At 37.7% G+C, this 18,342-nt stretch overlaps 1 protein-coding gene across 1 annotated transcript in view; it reads right to left on the bottom strand.

The window, feature by feature from the left end:
- USP34 (ubiquitin specific peptidase 34) overlaps positions 1 to 18,342 on the bottom strand; it is a 139,590-nt gene that overhangs the window by 114,381 nt on the left and 6,867 nt on the right. Inside the window, exons 2-3 of the mRNA XM_086631894.1 lie at positions 5,773 to 5,860; positions 1,114 to 1,534 (exon numbers count right to left, since the gene is read on the bottom strand). Of these exons, the coding sequence (XP_086488020.1) occupies positions 1,114 to 1,534; positions 5,773 to 5,860 (509 nt within the window). The remainder of the gene's footprint in view (positions 1 to 1,113; positions 1,535 to 5,772; positions 5,861 to 18,342) is intronic.

Here is an 18,342-nt window from a genome sequence, read left to right as displayed (position 1 = left end):
CATATGTATTTGTGAAACCCCTGTTAAATTATGCCCATATGTTTTGGGGTACGACAAGAAACCAAAATCCAGCCTACCCAAAAAAAACACTATGTTGCAGGTTTTAACTAGATTTATTGTCAGATATGGCAGGATTCATTCAATAAGAATTGATTGTATCTTGTGATCACCCAAGCATACATAACCAAAAATCATATATGACTTGGTATCTTCTCATTTTGGACTTCAGTTTAAAAAGCAAACTTAACCACTCAAGAGTTCCAACAGACCTCCCAAACCCTCTAAAGAAAAAATAAAAAAGTCTGGGTTAAGTGTAGCTTAATTATCCACTTTGACTTTCTCAAAAGTTTGTTGGATAGAAGCTTTTTCTATGTAGCTAAATGTCTCCTCTTCGCATACAAATATTGTAAAAGAACTTTTCATTTGTTATTAGACTACCACAAATTGGATCAAAATCCAACCTTTCCAAAAACTATATTGTTTCAACTAGGAAATGCTAACACCATCATATTTATTTCAGAAACTGTGAATCAAGCATTGCAGGACTTTTGAAAATTTTTGTCTGGTGTTTTTTACAGACGAAAATATGGAAAACGTGAATGGTAGCCATAACAAATACCACAGAGAAAAATCGGCACTGTAGAACAAAGCTACTTGTGTAGAGCCCAGTTATTCCAGTCAATTAAACAGCTGTTCTAACAAGTAAGTTTGGTCTTGCACAAAGTTTAGCTTATGAAGCTTTGCTTCTAGAACCACAGATTGTAATGAAAAGAAATTAGTAAACTATTAATGGGTTACCTTCTGGAAGAAAGGCTTCGCTATAGTCCCCTTTTTGCCTTCCTGTTATTTAAACAGTACAATAATTCAGTGTACAGTTCCATCCAACACTTATCAATATATTACCTATAACAATTAAGCATATTTTAAAGAAAGTGTAAGAGTATGTGTCATTTAAAAAGTTTCTCTGAAAAGTTCTACTGAAGTCAACAGGAGAGCTGAATTTGCCCATCCTGTGTGAAAGCAACTATCACCAGATACGCACAGTCTACCCATCAATAAGAACAAATAACCTTTCACAAAATAATTAAACATACACATAAAGATAAGATATACCTCTATTGTGGGATGAGTATTATGCTTATAAGCAGTGTACAGAGGAAACTGAATCTGAAAGATTTTTGCCACACACAGCAACAACTTTTCCTTCTCCTCAGTGCTCCATAAGCTAAAAGCATCAGTGTTCTTTGCAGACTCCTCCTCTGTCAGGATACAAGTTCTTGCAGAATCTAATTTTTTCTCTATAGATTTTTGCCGTTCTCCATTTTCTTCTTCATGAGACTCTCTTTCTACATTCAGGGGCTCATCAGCATGATTACTCTGATCTTGCCATGTTGAATCTATATTAATAGTGCAATGTTTACAGAGCTGGTCCCGCAGAGCTTGAACTTGGGCAATCACTAAATTAATAAGCGCACATACTACTTGGTTAAAGATCTCCAAATGTTTATACTCCTTGAAACAGCACAGACATTGTCTGTAAGAAAACAGAAAAAAAATAAAAATAAAAATTCCTGAAGTAGCTAAAATCAGAACAGGTAACTGGCCAAAAAACCTCTTCACATTAAAGCATTTTACACAACACAATATTTGACAGATTCATAAAAGTAAGGACATTCAAATGAAACTGACTCTACCCAGCAGCAAGTGGGAGTCACAAAGCCTTCTTTAAACCTTGTGAACATCCCATTACTTCCAAATGCTTACCAAAACTATTAAGTCCCTGTTATCATTTAGCAGCTGCCACTGTGAGTAAAACATGCAGAAGAAATCTTAGGGGCAAGGTCACCGTACTACTAAAGAAGCAACGCTCTTCAGTACGTTCCTGAATCCGTCCCCTTGTCTGGTTTTCTCTATTGTTAGTTACTGCAATAAACCACCTGACATGCTTGTCAGCTGTGTAAGAACTAATTATTGTTATTTTTAAATCAACAGGGCTGCAAAATAATTTTATTTTTAATTGAGTATTTAAGCTCACTTCCTTTTTGGATAGAAACGCCATGCACATTGGTAGCCTTTATTCATACAGGAAAAAGCAGCATCAAGTATCTTCATTACTTTATTCACTTTGTAGGTTCAGAGATTATTCCTCTGAATATCTACTGACACACTGTAAACTGAAAAAAACAAAGGGGAAAACTACACACCATCCCTAATCAATATAATAAGAAAAATCAATAAATCAAATTGGAAAACTCTAGAATACAGCTCTAGTTGTGGGCCAGGATAACTACGTATGTCAAAGAGATTCTGGGCGCGTAAACTCTCCAAGATAGATACCCTAGAACCTATTGTCTGGGAACATTTGCTTCTTCTGAACAAACAAGCCATCTCCTCATTGGGAGCAAAAGCTGGAGGATACTCCCCTAACAGGACCTAAATCCTGGAGAACATAGAGAAGAAAGCAAGCAATAAGCAAGGACGTTTCAACAAAGATTAAAATGAAAGGCTACACGCTTGTAAGAGAATCTTTGAGATGGACTCAGCTCTTTCTCACTCAAACTCTTCTAAGTGATGTAAAACTGCTATATAAACTGGTAGCTGTCTCGCAGTGGAGATTTCCCTCCTGTTACATGGAAAACAATGAGCTCCAGTCTATGACTAGAGTTCTCAGATAGTAAAATAATAGAAAAATTGCACATCTGACTTCTGAAAGAAATTAGCAGGCCAAAGACAAGGCAAGAAGTCATCGAGAAGTAGTGATTAAAAAATTCTGCAAAGCATAGCATTTAATCTAGAAACCGGGCTTAAATTGTAATTCATTAGGAAAAAAAGACAGAATTCAGAACTATGACAGGTAGAGGGTGCTGCCTGTCTTGAGGGAACACAATCATGTCCTTGAGCTACAGCTCTTAAAGCATATACATTCTGAATACAGATACCTTTTTTTCAGTGGGTTAGACATAAAGACAACATTCAATATTCCCTAATTCCAGCACAGATACAGCAATGGAAGCATCTAAAACCTTTTGTTCCATCTATGCAGGAAGAAAAATCCTTTTAATATTGGGTAAGTGGAGCGTGCCTTTACCCATGTAAAAAATAGATTCTTGGGATTTACTTGTAGATGTATTTTAGTACTAACAAATGACGACAATGAATTGCAGGCAAAACCCAGTGTATTCTCAAGCATTTTTCCTTGGGGAAAACTACGTACAATAGGTCCATCACTTATGCCTACAAATTACTACCCCACTTGGCTGTAACAAATTATTCTCAATAATAATGAAAACAATGCCTGGTGGACACTTCTCACGTCGCTGTATTTGAATGCTAATTGATATTGGAGAATTCTCTATCGGGCAAAGGCACATTTTTTCAAGATAGAGGTATGTGCAAAACCTCTAAGTCTTCAGTCACGGGAAGAAGAGCTCCACCAAAAATTAAGACATCTACGAAAAAATGAGTATGCTACAAATATGACTTCTTTGAACTTAATTTCCAGAAGGAAACTGAAATGAAAACACTACATGCAGATACAAGACAAAGGTATTCCTCAGGCTGAGTTGCCAACCGATGTTCTGAAGGAAAGCAGAGATTTAAACTACAGGTAATAGAATACAAAGCAGTTCTTAAGGGAGGCTTAAAGCACAAAACAAGTAGAACTCTCAAAAGCCCACTCGGCAGAGTAGAAACAGGCCATGAAATTAAAATGTAAAGTAAAACTCCATCCTGTGGCCTCTTTGCCAGGCTCTGCTTTGAACAAGTTAAGGACTGTTTTCCATACTCTTGTATAGTAGGAAACCATACTCATGGAAGGTAAAAAGAAACCAGAAGAAAATTTAAAGAGTTAAATGTTATCTAGTCTTTATTTTTTCTTCAGGTTGGATTTGTCATGCTACAGCTGTCGAACAGAACAAAACTCTAAACAGATGATGACCTGGAAAACGACTAGGTTGCAATTGTTCTCAGACAAACTTGGGATCTAGGACCTGTCAAGAAATGACAGGATTTTGTTTTCTGTTGCTGCCGTTTATTTTGATTTAATTCCTTCTCTGTGTCTAGCAGCATACTGCAGCAGATAATTAATTTACTTTGAGTGTGTTCTTTGGGCAGAATGAGGAAGAAGAGGATTCCTCTTTCGCAGGTATCCAAAACATGAAATTCCTTTTTTTTTTTTTCTTTTGGAGTCTTCCAAATACCAGAATAACATTTTCCAATTTATTCTCTGTGCTTTTCCCAATATTTCTTACAATTCAGTTTGGTCTTGTGATTGCTGCTGAAGACTGAATTCCAAACATTCTTACTGCAGATTCTTTCTAAAAACCAGTATCTATATAACTCCTTGTGCTGGAAAAAAATAAGTAGCTGTGAGGTAAGCAGAATAGCTGATACAACTAATACACACAGTTTGCAGTGCAAGCTGCATGAGCTTCAACAAGTCAAAATGCAAGGTCCTTCACCTGGGTCGGGCCAATCCTAGGCACAAATCCAAACAGGGCACAGAGTGGGTTGAGAGTAGCCCTGAAGAGAAGGATTTGGGGGTGTTTATAGATGAGAAGCTTGACATGAGCTGGCAGTGCGCTCATGCGGCCCAGAGGGCCAACCGCATCCTGGGATGTATCAAGAAAAGTGTGGTCAGCAGGTCAAGAGAGGTGATTCTCCCCCTCTACTCTGCTCTTGTGAGACCCCACCTTGAATACTGTGTCCAGTTCTGGTGTCCCCACCATAAGAGAGACACAGATTTGTTGAAGCATGTTCAGAAGAGGGCCACAAAGATGATCGAGGCACTGGAGCACCTCTGCTACGAGGACAGGTTACGGGAGCTGGGATTGTTCAGCCTTGAAAAGAGAAGACTTCAGGGGGGACCTAAGAGCTGCCTTCCAATACCTGAAGGGAACTTACAGGAAGGCTGGGGAGGGACTTTTTACAAGAGTGTCCACTGATACAACAAGGGGAAATGGGTTTAAGTTGAAGGAGAACAGATTTAGATTAGATCTTAGGAAGAAATTCTTCAGTACGAGGGTGGTAAGACTTTGGAATAAATTGCCCAGAGAGATTGTGGATGCCCCCTCCCTGGAGGTGTTCAAGGCCAGGTTGGACGGAGCCTTGAGTAGCCTGGTCTAGTTGAGAGGCGCCCCTGCCCATGACAGGGAGGTTGGATTAGATGATCTCTGAGGTCCCTTCCAGCCTATGCCATTCTATGATTCTATGAACTACTTTTAAAAAAAACCCCACAAAAACAACAAACAAAACCAACCAACAATAACAGTAACTTAAATAACAGATTAAAAGGAATAATGTAGTTGATTTAAGACAACCATGTGCAAAGGATTTTCTTTATCAGTTTAGTAACTATGGGCTGCAATCGTTCATCATCTTGACTCAGAGTATTAGGACACTGAGAAAAATTTAACGTGATGGTCCTATTCTGAGTGATCTTTTCTTAAATTCTTCTTACCCTACCCTGCCCCCAGAGAAGGTCAGAAAATTTCATGTTAAAGCAGCAACACACATTATTTGTCATTGCAATATAGCTATTTATTGCTGTACAAATATTACAGCCAATCAGATTCGAAATATGCTTTGCCCAAAACACACTGGGTAACATGTTTACTTTTATTTTATGAGTAGTTAAAAGTCCTTTACTCTCCAAGTATCACTTAGCTACACATTAATTACTTGCCCATTCTAATTCACTCTACAGTATTTTTTAAGAAGGGAAACCTACTGCTGAGGTTCAGCTTCATCAACACAAACTCATTCCAAAGTTACCTTTGTGTCCAGGAATTGATGTAAGCAAATATCTTGAGGGCATGTTCCTTTCTGAGCTGCAACCCATCAGCACCTTCAATGTCTGATACTAAAGAAAACAAAAAATAAATATATTAATGGCAAAAAAAAAAGTGCAATGCCTCTATTTCTAGTAGAAATTATCTTCAATAGCATGAAAAATAAAGAAATATATTTTGTAAAAATAAACACTAGTAATCGAGATACAGTAACTTTATGTGAAAGGTTTTTCAGCATTGAAATGTGTAATATCCCAATAAATCATCTTTTCATATTGGAAACTGAAGTCCTCAACCAAATCTATGTATTTTTTGCTTCAGTGAACAGATACAAGGTTTAGATGCAACTAACTTGGAAACAGAAACTGCACAGTATTGTTAAATACTGCTGTGAAAATCAGTGACTGAGAACAACCTCTTCTTCTCATCCTCTTCTTAAGAAACACTCTTCATAAGCTTCACCAGGAACTCCTGATTGATACGAACTTTCAAGTATGAACCTACTTCAAAGATTTTACTCATTGACCAGTTTGGGGATTTTTTTGTTGTTGTTGTTTGGTGGGGTTTTTTTCAGATTTTAAAATTCTGCATTTTGAGATGACCATGAGACCTTGACTTCTTTTTCCTCATCAGTTGAAGAGTAGAAAAAAAACCACCAACAACCACCCACCAAAAAAAAAAAAAACCCACAACAAAACTATCAACATAAGAACAATGTGCAGTGTATGTATAAAGCTCTCTATTTCGGGCTAGCTAAGTTGCTGATTATTACTTTCAAATATGGACATGCCTGTATTGACATTTAACCATAATGCATCACTAATTGGCAAAATGATAAACACTTACCACATTTATTACTGCCAGAAACCAGAACAGTTAGGTACTGAATTTAAAACTCAAATATTTCAGAGAGGTATTATCAAACGTTCCGCTTCCATCTAAAAAATGCTCGTACATTCTAATAAGCCAAACACCAGTAGTAGTCCACATCTCCACTTCGGCACCAACCTATTATCTATTAGGGCACCGGATTCAGTCTACTGGCCACAGACCTTTCCCCAACTATCAACGCACAATTCTCATTTCCTGCTTATCCTAAATTTCCATGCACTTCTACAACTATGCAACTGGTGTACAAATTAAGAATGTCACTGCTCCTTTTAAGTTGATCATTTAATTCATAACAAAACTAAGTATTCATTTCCATATTTCACATGAAATAGCAAGTATTACATGCTGACAAAACTACTTCCCAAGCAAGCTTTGTGGGAAAGATTCTCCAGCAGAAGCAAGCTCTTCACAATCCCTACCTCACTCTCTTTACCAGCCTCAGCCTTCTGAGGTCCTATGTGATCTATCAATATTGGTTTCCAAAAACTCAAGCTAATGAAAGTCAGCAGAGATCAGAAAGTAAAGTTGAGAAGAATACCACTTCAAAGAATAATTACACAAAACAAATACGACTTCTTTGAAATAAGGCCATTATATATGGACATACATTCATATTTTTATATATATGAACACATACAAATATAAAAATACAGAAAAATCAGTCTCTCAAAAGGACACCACTAAACTTTTTAAAAAATCACTTTTCTATCTCACTCCTAGAAGGCTTTCAAGAATCTTATGTAACATGGGACAAAGTACAAAATCAACAAGCGGACTAGAAGACAGGAATCACTTGATACTACTTTTTGTATTAAACGCCACAAATTACCATGACACTTGACTCTCTTAAGGCTAAAGCACAATGCTGAAAAAATCAACAACTCTGTCAAACAATTTAAGTCAAGTTTACCACAAAAGACAGATCCTTGACTATACACTGTAACTAAAGACTTGCCCAGCATAAAAGGTTCACAAAACCTTCATTTTCTGATTTTTATGACCATTGTTTCATTAACTTCTTCAAACTGGAAACAAAACCTGTTGACTAATTTAGTAGCAACAAATCCAATTCTAACTTGCATAATCTTACACATAGATTTATAAAATTTCCTTCATCCCCACATCACCCTACTTAAAAAGCACACACACACTCCAACAAGTAGCACAGTAGCTCCTAACTTCCAGTGCTGCCTTTTCACTGCAATAGTTTGAAATGCTCCCAAATTTCCCTCTATGAGATTAAGAAAAACTGAAGAACTGAAAGTTAATTAAACTGGTCCCTTAAAAGGTACGATTGCCACATAAAGTGTGCAGAATGTAGAAGTTATGGAAACAATGAAACTTCTGCCCAGATCAAAAACAGAAAGAGGTATACGGACTAGTTGGAGAAACCTGTTATTTTCCTGGTTATGCATTCTATATCTCAACATAGACCAACTTCAACTGGTCTTAGAACTACTACTAACATTAGTCTTGTTTACTAATCATTGCTGGTTAATATAGTAGCTACATACATGGTTTCCTGCTTGTTTCCTGTACCTAGAAATATTGTTCTTGTTCCTGAAAATACTCAGGAAGCTCAAAACAGGAGCAACCACAATAAGACTGCAGTTTTCTACTGAGTTGATCTAAGCCTGTGGCACTACCAAAAAGGGTAGCAACACATCTGGCAGGGCTTCTCAATCTTAGGCTTTTGAGTACCTCCCTTATTACGAGTATCAACTTTGTGGATACTCTTGATTTACAGCATCTCTCTCTAATGACACATGCAGCTTGAGACAGTGCAACAATTGGTTCTGAAGCCTTCCTACCATTTTTTGAATTGAAAAAACTACAGACAGAAAAGCAATAGAAACAATTGCATTCATCATTCCTGCGCATTTGTTGATTTTGGTCCATTCTGTAAGGACTTCTTTCTGCATACGACTTCATTTCCAATTGATGATGTGTCTCTCTCTCCTTTCAAACTAGTTTTCTTCTACCTTGAAAGGGCCAGTAGTTAAAACAGACTAATTCACTTGTAAACAAAGCACATCCTTTTATTCTCTCCCATATTCAAGCATCCTGCATGCCTTAGATTCTCCTTCATCTGCTCTTTCCCCAGCCTCCCACACTTCCAGTGATTCAAAGCCAGCGGTAACAATCACGTCAAACTTCTTTCAAAAGCTTTTACTGTGACAAGCACCCTTCTTGCAAACTGATTTGGTGGATAAGACTTTCTCCTCGTTTCTACCTAAGGCAGTGATTCCCACAGGATGCGCCAAGGCATACTTAGGTGCTTTGAGAGCATCTGAAGCACATCCAAGTGGCAACTTGTGTGCTCTCATCAATAAGAATTGATAATATGTGCTCCAGAGCTTTACAGCCAGTCATTCCATGATCTATTAGTGTATCTCTCAGCAGTGGCACTCCAATCCTAGGCTCAGCTCCTTTGACCCTCTCTCCAGTGGCTGCTTCTTTCTCCAGGCACTCGCAAGCTAGCAATGCTGGAGATGCCTTCCCTAATTTACTCCTGAGTTCTCTGGGCTCAACTTTCTTCTCCTTGTTTAAATCTGCTCCAGCAAATTTTCTTCTCAGTTAAAGCCTCTTAGACCTTCTCACCCTTCAGTCCTTCCTTTCCCTCTTCCTTTTCACGTACATGAACACCTTTTCCCTGAGCTAGATCCAATTTCAAGATCAACATAACCCAGTTCAAGTACACTGTACTAACAGCATCCGTAGCCACGCATTTCAACTACTCCTAACAATCATTAGCACTCCGGCAGGAACCCAGAGAGCCAGGCAGGGAGCTGAGCAAATTCAATTTACCAACCTAACCAAAAACTACCCACTTCTTTGTTGGCTTTGTAAGCCACTGAATACGCAGGGTGGCAGCTACATAAGCAGAGGGGGCTGGGAAGGAAAGCATGAGGCTCAGAGGGGTAAATACCTTTGTAGCAACTGCCAATGTAAAACTGCCCCACCCCATCTGGAGTAACTTCACCCTAATACTGCTCATCTGTAGGCAAAGAAACTGAAGATCCAGTTACTATTAGAATATGGAAAAAAAAAAAAAAAAAAAGAACAGTGAAGGCCTTAAACAGATCCATCCAAGAGAGAACTAACCAGCAGAAAGAAGACAGGCTAGTATGCAGGTAAATTTCAGCTAAACATGTTCTACAGTGTAGGCAATGGGGTCTTTCTGTGTACTTGCAGTGTCTCATTTCACTGAATCTTTACAAGATAGTTCAGACATCTTTTTGTCATAGTAATACCATGCAATAAAGAGCTGAGCTGCTTAACTAACCCAAAATAATAATTATTATTGCTTGATAATTTTTTTACCATCTTCTAGTGTGTAAGTTTTCAAATATTCTTAAAAAAAAAAAAGAAAATCAGATGTACTTAAAATGTAATTGTTTTTTCAAGCAGCTGATGCGAAGCCAAAACACACAATGGTCAAAGTAAAAATTTAAAACATCTCAGAAAACAGAAAATTTCCTTGCTGTTTCCCCAGTCTCCCATTTTACCTGGCTAGTTTTAAATGAAAACTTGCGCGATTTATCTAATCTTTAAGCAAATCACCCTTTTGTGAAAGTGTTTTATAGTACTAGAAACAACACAACCTCCCAAGCTAAGAAAAAAATCTAGTAAAAAAGCTACTAAACCAAGAAAATTACAGAAGATGAGAAAAATATAAATCAATTGCAAAGAAGAGGGCAATATAATTTCAACTGTGAACAAACAAAGCTCAGATCATAAGTGCATTTTAGCAAGAACTTCAGAGCCAGAGGAACAGACTGTAATTAGACCTCAAGGACAACCATCACGCTAGACTTGCGAGGAATATCTTATATCCAAAGGTCACCTATCATACCAAGTACAAACTCAAATGGCAAGTAAAAATAATAATTTTTTAAAGCATACTTTCTTTACTTTCAAAAACATAAAATAGTAAAAAGTAAACAGTAGAAAACTCTTTAATATATATAACTAATTTCTACATATTCAAAACTGTAAGGAGGTACAGTTGCATACAGATTCTGCTCCCTCCCCCTCCTCCCCCAAGCCTCATCTGATTTCAGCTTCTCATGGGAAAGACCAGATCACTTTCAAAATGGACATTATTCTCAGAAATTGTTCCCCGATACAGACTAGAGAGAAGAAACAAGAGCCTCCCACTAAACGAAATAGCGTTAGGGACAATAATACTGATCTTGAAAGAAATAGATACATAATCTTCTGTATAACACCCTTCATCACACAGAGAACCTGCACATTAATTTTTTTATACACGTATGCATTGAGATGTTTTCCAATATTTGTAGGGGGTTTCTTTTTGTTTATGATCAATAGTAAATAAGATGATAGTCACAGAGCCAAGCATCTCCCATTCCCTTTCTACTTTCATCCATAAGAATGACTCCTTTTTTATTATAAAGAAATCATGGTTGCCTTAGATTTATTCACCAGAGTTGTTCTAGACCTTTACAAAGCCATTTTTGACAAGTATCTAAAAGGATATTGTCAACTTGAAGTTCAATGGCAATAGTTTAACTGTCCAAGCTTTTCTACAACTCCTCAGTGAGGAAAAATGTCTCTTTTCCACTCCTCAGTTTCCATAAAACAAAAGCGCCTCAGAATACTGACTAGATACACACAACCAACAAGTGCTGAAATGCTATTGTAGAACATACTGTCAAAGAAAAAAAAGCAGCTTTATTCTTCAGTATTGGAAACATTGTTCAAATGCCAAGTTAATGTAGGAAAAAAATCAGATCTGTCACCGAAAATGCTGCAGTCATAAAATTCAATAATCATATGGTTAAGATGCTTCTGAGTGCCTTTATGGTATCTTTATGATATTGAGTTATCAATGCCCACCCTCATCATAACACTACAGCACACCATTGTGGATAAGTATATCCACTTCCATCTCAGAATACACCTGAATTAATTTGCAGTCTAAATTGAACTCTAAATTTCTCATATTTATAAATGCTCCAACTTCATAATTTTTTTTTTTTTCCTGTAAATTTCTGGTTACCAAGTACACAGAGATACAAAGCAAATGCTACAGAGATAACATAATAGCTTAAAGGCGGGAATTAGTAACCCTTTTAAAGTCTCATTTCCTTAGAAAAACAAACTGTAATTAAGTTACTGGTCTCCGTCCGACAAAAACTTCTGAACATAAAAACAACTTCAACGAATCTGATAGAGGTTCGCAAGTCTAAACAATATTGTGTTCTTATGAACAGAAATAGAGGAGCTACTCAAAGAAGTAAGGAAAAAGCAGTCACAACTGGTACCCCAACTATCCCCCAAATCAGTCATCTGCTGGTTATTCAGCACCGGCATTAATTCCTTATAGCCACCACAAGAACAGAAAGGCCTGAAGAGTTTTCAGTATTCCAATGCATAGCACAGTTACACAACCAGGAGCAGCACAAGCCTTGGTATGTTCATCAGACAGCACTTGTAAGATGGAACTTCACCACAACAGGGCAGATCAGCTGATCCTAGGTAACTGCTATCTTTGCTCTTCTCCCTGTTTCCCTGCAAACACCATCAAGTTCTCTCCTTGAATCTCACTCTCTTCCCTTAACATATATTTCCCTTTCAATCCTATCTCATCTTCTCCAGCAAACACTTATTTTCCTTTTACTATAACATGCTAAAGCAGTCTGGAGCAAAATAGCAGAAGCTGACTCTGAAAAGCTGTATGGAATTTAAGAATCGTCATCTTTCAGAGGTGACGCCATCCTAAAGTTTTCAGCATGCTAGGTCACGATTGTTTTGAGGTAAAATGTCCCCTTTAGAACTTCCATGGACATCTACCTTAGTCAACAATCATCCTTACAAAGATAATCTTATGATTTTCACCTTTCCAAAGACAACATGCCACAGCAACTGCTTCCAAGGAGAAAAATTCCACATGAGATTATTCTAAATGCAGTCAAATCTCAATTATCAGCTGATAATTTACCTAGAACTACCAAGATGAATTATCATCTAAACACACACAACTGTACTGCTTCATTCGCCAGCTCAGGTTCAGAAACAGCACTGCAACTTTCAGACAAAGCAAACCTGAGCTACTACGCTGTGTGAACCCACGCTGTTCCCACAGAGTTAGCCACAGCTCCAAGTTCACAAATACTGAATCCACAGTACCATCTAGCAGAAGAAATTTCATCTGGGCTAGATATGAGTGTGAAACATACAATTCGAGTTGGGTTATGCCAATGGCAGGCGAAGATGCAGTATCACATCCAGCATGGAGTGGCATGGATACAGAAAAGTATGACTATCATCATACTTTTAGAAGTTTAAGAAGCAGAATGAGCTCACATCAGTTAATACTGCATAACGCAGGTATGGCTGTTTTGATCAAACACTGCTACAAAATGATCTAAGATCAGCTTGTGGATGATACGGCTGGGAATGGAATAAAAAATGGGCCAACCTGCGCGTTGCTCTGGCTTTGCTGGCCCAAGAAGATCCACCAGGAATCTCAACATTGTCCTTTTTAACCCCCCAGCTTCTGAAAGGGCTCACTGACCCCAGCACTGCACAGCAGGAATGCACAGTGTCTGCTCAAGATCAGTGTGATGTCCAGGCTGTTGTGCTTCCACGGAAGCCTAAGCGAGGGGAGCAGCAGCCTCGTGGTACGGCACAGGTGAGCCTGGCTCCATCAGGGTTTACCAGCTCTGATTCAATGTTACTCATGTCATACGAAGTCATCTATGAAAAGATCTACGGTATCTTCACACTGTACCTCCTAATGGTTCTATTGTCTTGGGATTTTCAGCAACAAAGACACTGCAGCCCTCTCTCTCCAGCGAAAGGCAAGTTACATCCTACTAAGGAAAAAGCCTACAAAGCAATTTCAAAGCATTTGTGCCATTCATGAGAGGTAAAAAAGAAAAAAAAAGTAGTAGTAGTCTTATTTCAGAGTCCTATTTTGCTTCAGTATTGCAAATTGTCTTCGACTCCAAGATAAGACGTTACAGTTGTGGGAAAAGTGTGTTTTCATCTTTAATATAAAGTTGTTACAGTTTCTCTTTTAATAAAAAAGGAGTCCAGCTCAATTTAAGTAGTATTTCCATATAATCAAGTCTGCTTGACATACCATGAAATGTATACTAGATACAGAGAGTCTGGCTGCTCATTATCACATTTAACAGCAGCCACCACAAGTTTCTTAAGGAATCAATGCAGGATTGCACAGGTATTGCATAAAACCAGACTATCCTAACAAATTACTCCAAGGTAAATTTCAAAGCTAGGGCTGGCACTGCCAATGCCAAAACTACTGCTCTGATAAAGGACTGCTTATGTTCAGTTTAAAATAGCTATTTGCATTCTTTCCTTTTAACAACACATTAACTTAGAAAATAATGTCACTACTTGAATGACTTGGGGTTTGAATGAATTTTCTTTAAATACTCCAGCTCTGAAGTTTTTTAAAATACTACTTTAAGGTGAAAACACAGAACTCAAAGTTTATCAAACTATTTTATAAGTAGAACAAAGATTTAATTGCATGCACAAGGTTCCAAAAGCCGAAGAGGCTTTCTATTAGTCTTAATTAAAAGCAGCAACGAATGCAAAAATTAGAATACGTACTCCAGGAAGCATTCTATTTTCAAGAGAGAACGTTGCAAATTAGTTCAGCTGTAGTACTTGGCACAGTATGAATCAGTTACGGAAAACAACAACAGCTTTTCCCCCACAACCAGAAAGAAAAGGCCACAGCCCACGACTGAGCCACCACAGCCAGTAAGAAGCAACAGACTACCCATAGATCTATAACAAAGGCACCTGGTGACTGTGCTCCAGATTTTAGGGACAAAATCTGTGAGAAGCAAATATGATTAATTTATTTCTTAAAAGTGTATTTGAGCCTGCTTAAACAAGATAGATGGATAAATGGGCGATGGGTCATTATACTAAATGGAGCATCAGGGAGTTCACTGAAAGCCCAAGAGCAGCTTTCTAAGTATTTTAACTCCAAGGCATTATTTGTTTTCATTGAGACAGACGCAAGCAACCCTCATTCAAAAAGGAGAATAAAACATTGAGAAAGGATAAACAAGTAGCAAAGTTGCGCTCCCTCTCAACTTTCAAACATATGCTCAAACTTTACACTCACTTTTGCAGGTAATCTGTATTTAATAATACAGTGAAACACATGGTGTATTCTGTAATTTATTGGCTAACGCATAACTTATTTTTTTTCCTGAAAGCTAGTAGACTGAAAGAAATAAGAGATGGCTGAAGACAATGTCTATGGTCTATACAAGTATCTCCAAGAATTCAAGTTTCACGACAAGCATTCCTCCAAACAGAAAACATTAAATTAGAGACAGCATTTTGATATAAATGAATATTTTGCAAGTCACATACCAACAAGTGCACGTGGGTCAATATCTCTAACTATGGCTAAACATAATGTACAAAGCCAATTCACTTAGAAAGATTCAAACAGGCATTATTAAGACTTTGTGAGTTTCCAAGATAGTGATGAAAATTGATCTCAAATCTAATCAACTTGACCAGACTGTATCTACTTTAAATATAACATCAGCAGATAAAGCATTGTGACTTATGACTCAACATAACTTTGTGGTAAAAGTTTAATTTCAAAGACTCGGAAAAAAAGCAGCTCAGAGGTAAAAACCAAATAGTTCAACCACAAGTAAACTAGCAATAGTGTTATTCTTAACTGTGAAAGACGCCAGTAAATTCTTTGCTGCATTGGCCATCCTTAAACCAAGCAAAACAACTTAGTTTTGTCAACCTTTGATCTCACACTCCCCGGTGCTATCCTATACTAGTTCCAAGAAGGAAAAAAATAATCGTTCACACTCTTGTATCAACTGATGACTGCTAGCCTAGAACGTAATTCCACCCTACACCTCCTGTCCTTAACAGCAGGTGACTGAAAAGCATAGCATAAGCTGTACTATGTAAGCCTTTCACAGACAGACCATTTTTCAAATTCCCCAGTAGATTTTGATATTCTGGCCCTTCTACAGCTTTTCTGGAGTTGTCTTCCCCTGCAAACATACCATTGCCTATTTCCAGCACTGTTCATAGTTCTACAAGCAGAAAGAGTGTAGAAGTGAAAGCACTGACAGTTTTGTTGATGCACAGAATGAAAACTGATCCTTAGATTTGCAAAACACAAGAGACTATCACTAGAAGAGAACTGAAAAACACTAGTTTTTCGTTTCGCCTCCACACACTACACTTAAAAAATAACTTCGCTAGTGGTGAAAACAAAGGGGTTTGTATTGTAACTTAAACTTGAAAGAATTGAATAGAGACGTGTCACAAATTAATAAACAGGCAACTGATCACTTCTCAAAAACGAAATCAAGTTCTCATTAAAAATTATCAAATCCCCCGAAAATGAGTTGAGAAGCACAATACAGAGATAAAGACAATGAGTGTTGCACAACACTGCATAAAGCACGCACACTAATATCATGCAATTGGTACGCTTCTTGTTCCCATGATTTCTTACACGTAAGAGGTGAACAGATTATCTTCTACTCTTTAAGCGTAGCGAAATACTTCTCATTTTGAGGGCACCAGTTTCACACAAAATGAGAAATTACAAGTGATGCACTTCTATAGCTGAACAAACAAAAAAACCAAAACCACCCAACTTTTTCAAGCTCCAGTGCCTCAGTTATTCTTCATGAACCTGCTAAAAAGCAACTACAAGAAACCATTCGTGCCTGCTCATTAGCACAGCAGGTATGGAACTAGCACATTCTGAGCTATCACGAAATCCATACAGTACTTAAGAGCAGCGTACACAGTTAGCCTTTTGGCTCACTTATTTAAGACCACAGTGCCCTGCTTTGCTTCAGTTTTCACCCTAAACTTTTCCGTTTCTGAACAAATTACATAGATTAAAAACTCTCAAGTGGAAGTCAATTAATAAAACGGTGCAATAAATTGCAAGCTTCTTCAATCTAGTGTGAAAAGAGGCAAAAAAACCCTTCGCCACTCGCTTCCTAGGTGGGAACTGATGACCTGCATGGATGCTGATCTAGAAATCATGCCTCAATTGACATGTGTTTTTGAAGTCTTATGTACAAACCTCTACAAATTAGCTAAATAAAGGTCAACACTCAAAGCTGCTTTTTCCACAAGGACCTTTCCCGACAAGTTTCAACTCCTCCAATCAGTTATTCCATCACTAAATCTCCTAGAGGAGTTCTATACATAGTCATACAAGTACATATAGATAAACAGATCAAGTACTTTCTCTTCTAATAGTATGTGAAAATCACAGTAATGCATTTTCACCAAATTTCCTCAAGAAGTTTGCCTTTCGCCATACAAGCCAGATCTGAAAAATCCCAAAAGTAAAACCTGGTAAAACTACAAATAAGCTGGGTATTTCAACCAAGTGTTAAGAAAACCACAACTGTGAGGATCTCTGTATGTCCACGTTTAGCATTCAGATTGCAAATCAATTCCCACAGAAGGAAAGGAAGAAAGTAAAAAGAATAGCTTCCCACCACTTCACAGATTAGATTCTAGAAACTGCCCATTTGCTACACAAAATGAGAAAAATAAATTACCACAATATATGCTTAAACAACAGAAGTTAAATAGCCACAACTATGTTTAATTTCAGCATGCTATCAGAATAAGGAGTATTCAGTAATCATCGCTACCACTCGCTCTTGAAGATGGTAAGATTATCTTTAACAGGTTGTCCCAGCATCCTGACAACTATAAATCCATAGCTTACCCTGCAAAAACGCTTACTTATTAGTCACCCGAGTTGGTAAACTAACAGATGAGCTACATTTAAAAAGGAATCAATTTTTAAAAATTACATCATAAAAGCCATTCTATACAGAGAATCTTTCTCTCTCTCCCTAAGAAACTCTCTTCTGTACAGCGGGAGACTTAACAGGACTTGTTGGAAGCACCAAGACACCAAGGTAGCATTGCCATCATCCGCACAGCCAACTTCTGACTGTGGCATTTGTCATCTTTCCCGAATCAGACCTGAACAATCAGCAAGAGAATACTGCAAATGATGGGGGGAGGGTGGAATCTATTATGGAAGCCTGTTAAAGGAAACAGTAGAAGACACAGAAGTGTACATAACACAATACTGAAGAATTAAGCACAGTGGAGGATAGGAGGAAGAGCAGAAAGAGCATACCAGTAAGCAGAACGGAAACTGAGAAATGGAAAAAAAAATCATGAGCACAGAAAAATAACAACTTCGAAAGCTAACAGAAGAGTTGCAACAAAGATGAGGTACAGGATAGAGTATGAATATGATCGAGTACTTAGATGAAACTAAATACTCAAAGAAGAAAATACAAGAAATAACAGGAACCAAGTAGCAAACACTGCTTTTCCCTTCCAATCTCTAAAATGCCAAATTGTAGACTGCTCATCACTTGTCCATGGAACATGATTCCAGGAAGCAAGATCTGCTTTTCTGACTCAATGTTACTTGAACACAGAAAGACAGAGAAATCAAAGTAGCGAGGAATTAAAAGCCACAAAGAGAAAAGTTGGTATTAATAACAGAGAGATATATTTCACTGATTAACATAGAAGAAAAATAAGCAAAAAGGAATTCTACATATTAAAAGAATGGGCAAGTCTCAAAATCCCCTGATGCCGTGCAAGT

Source organism: Tauraco erythrolophus, chromosome 2 (genome assembly GCF_009769465.1).
Source record: "Tauraco erythrolophus isolate bTauEry1 chromosome 2, bTauEry1.pri, whole genome shotgun sequence".
Lineage (NCBI taxonomy): Eukaryota > Metazoa > Chordata > Aves > Musophagiformes > Musophagidae > Tauraco > Tauraco erythrolophus.
The sequence above is the reverse complement of the archived record's forward strand: the minus strand, read 5'-3'. Positions and strand labels throughout refer to the sequence as shown.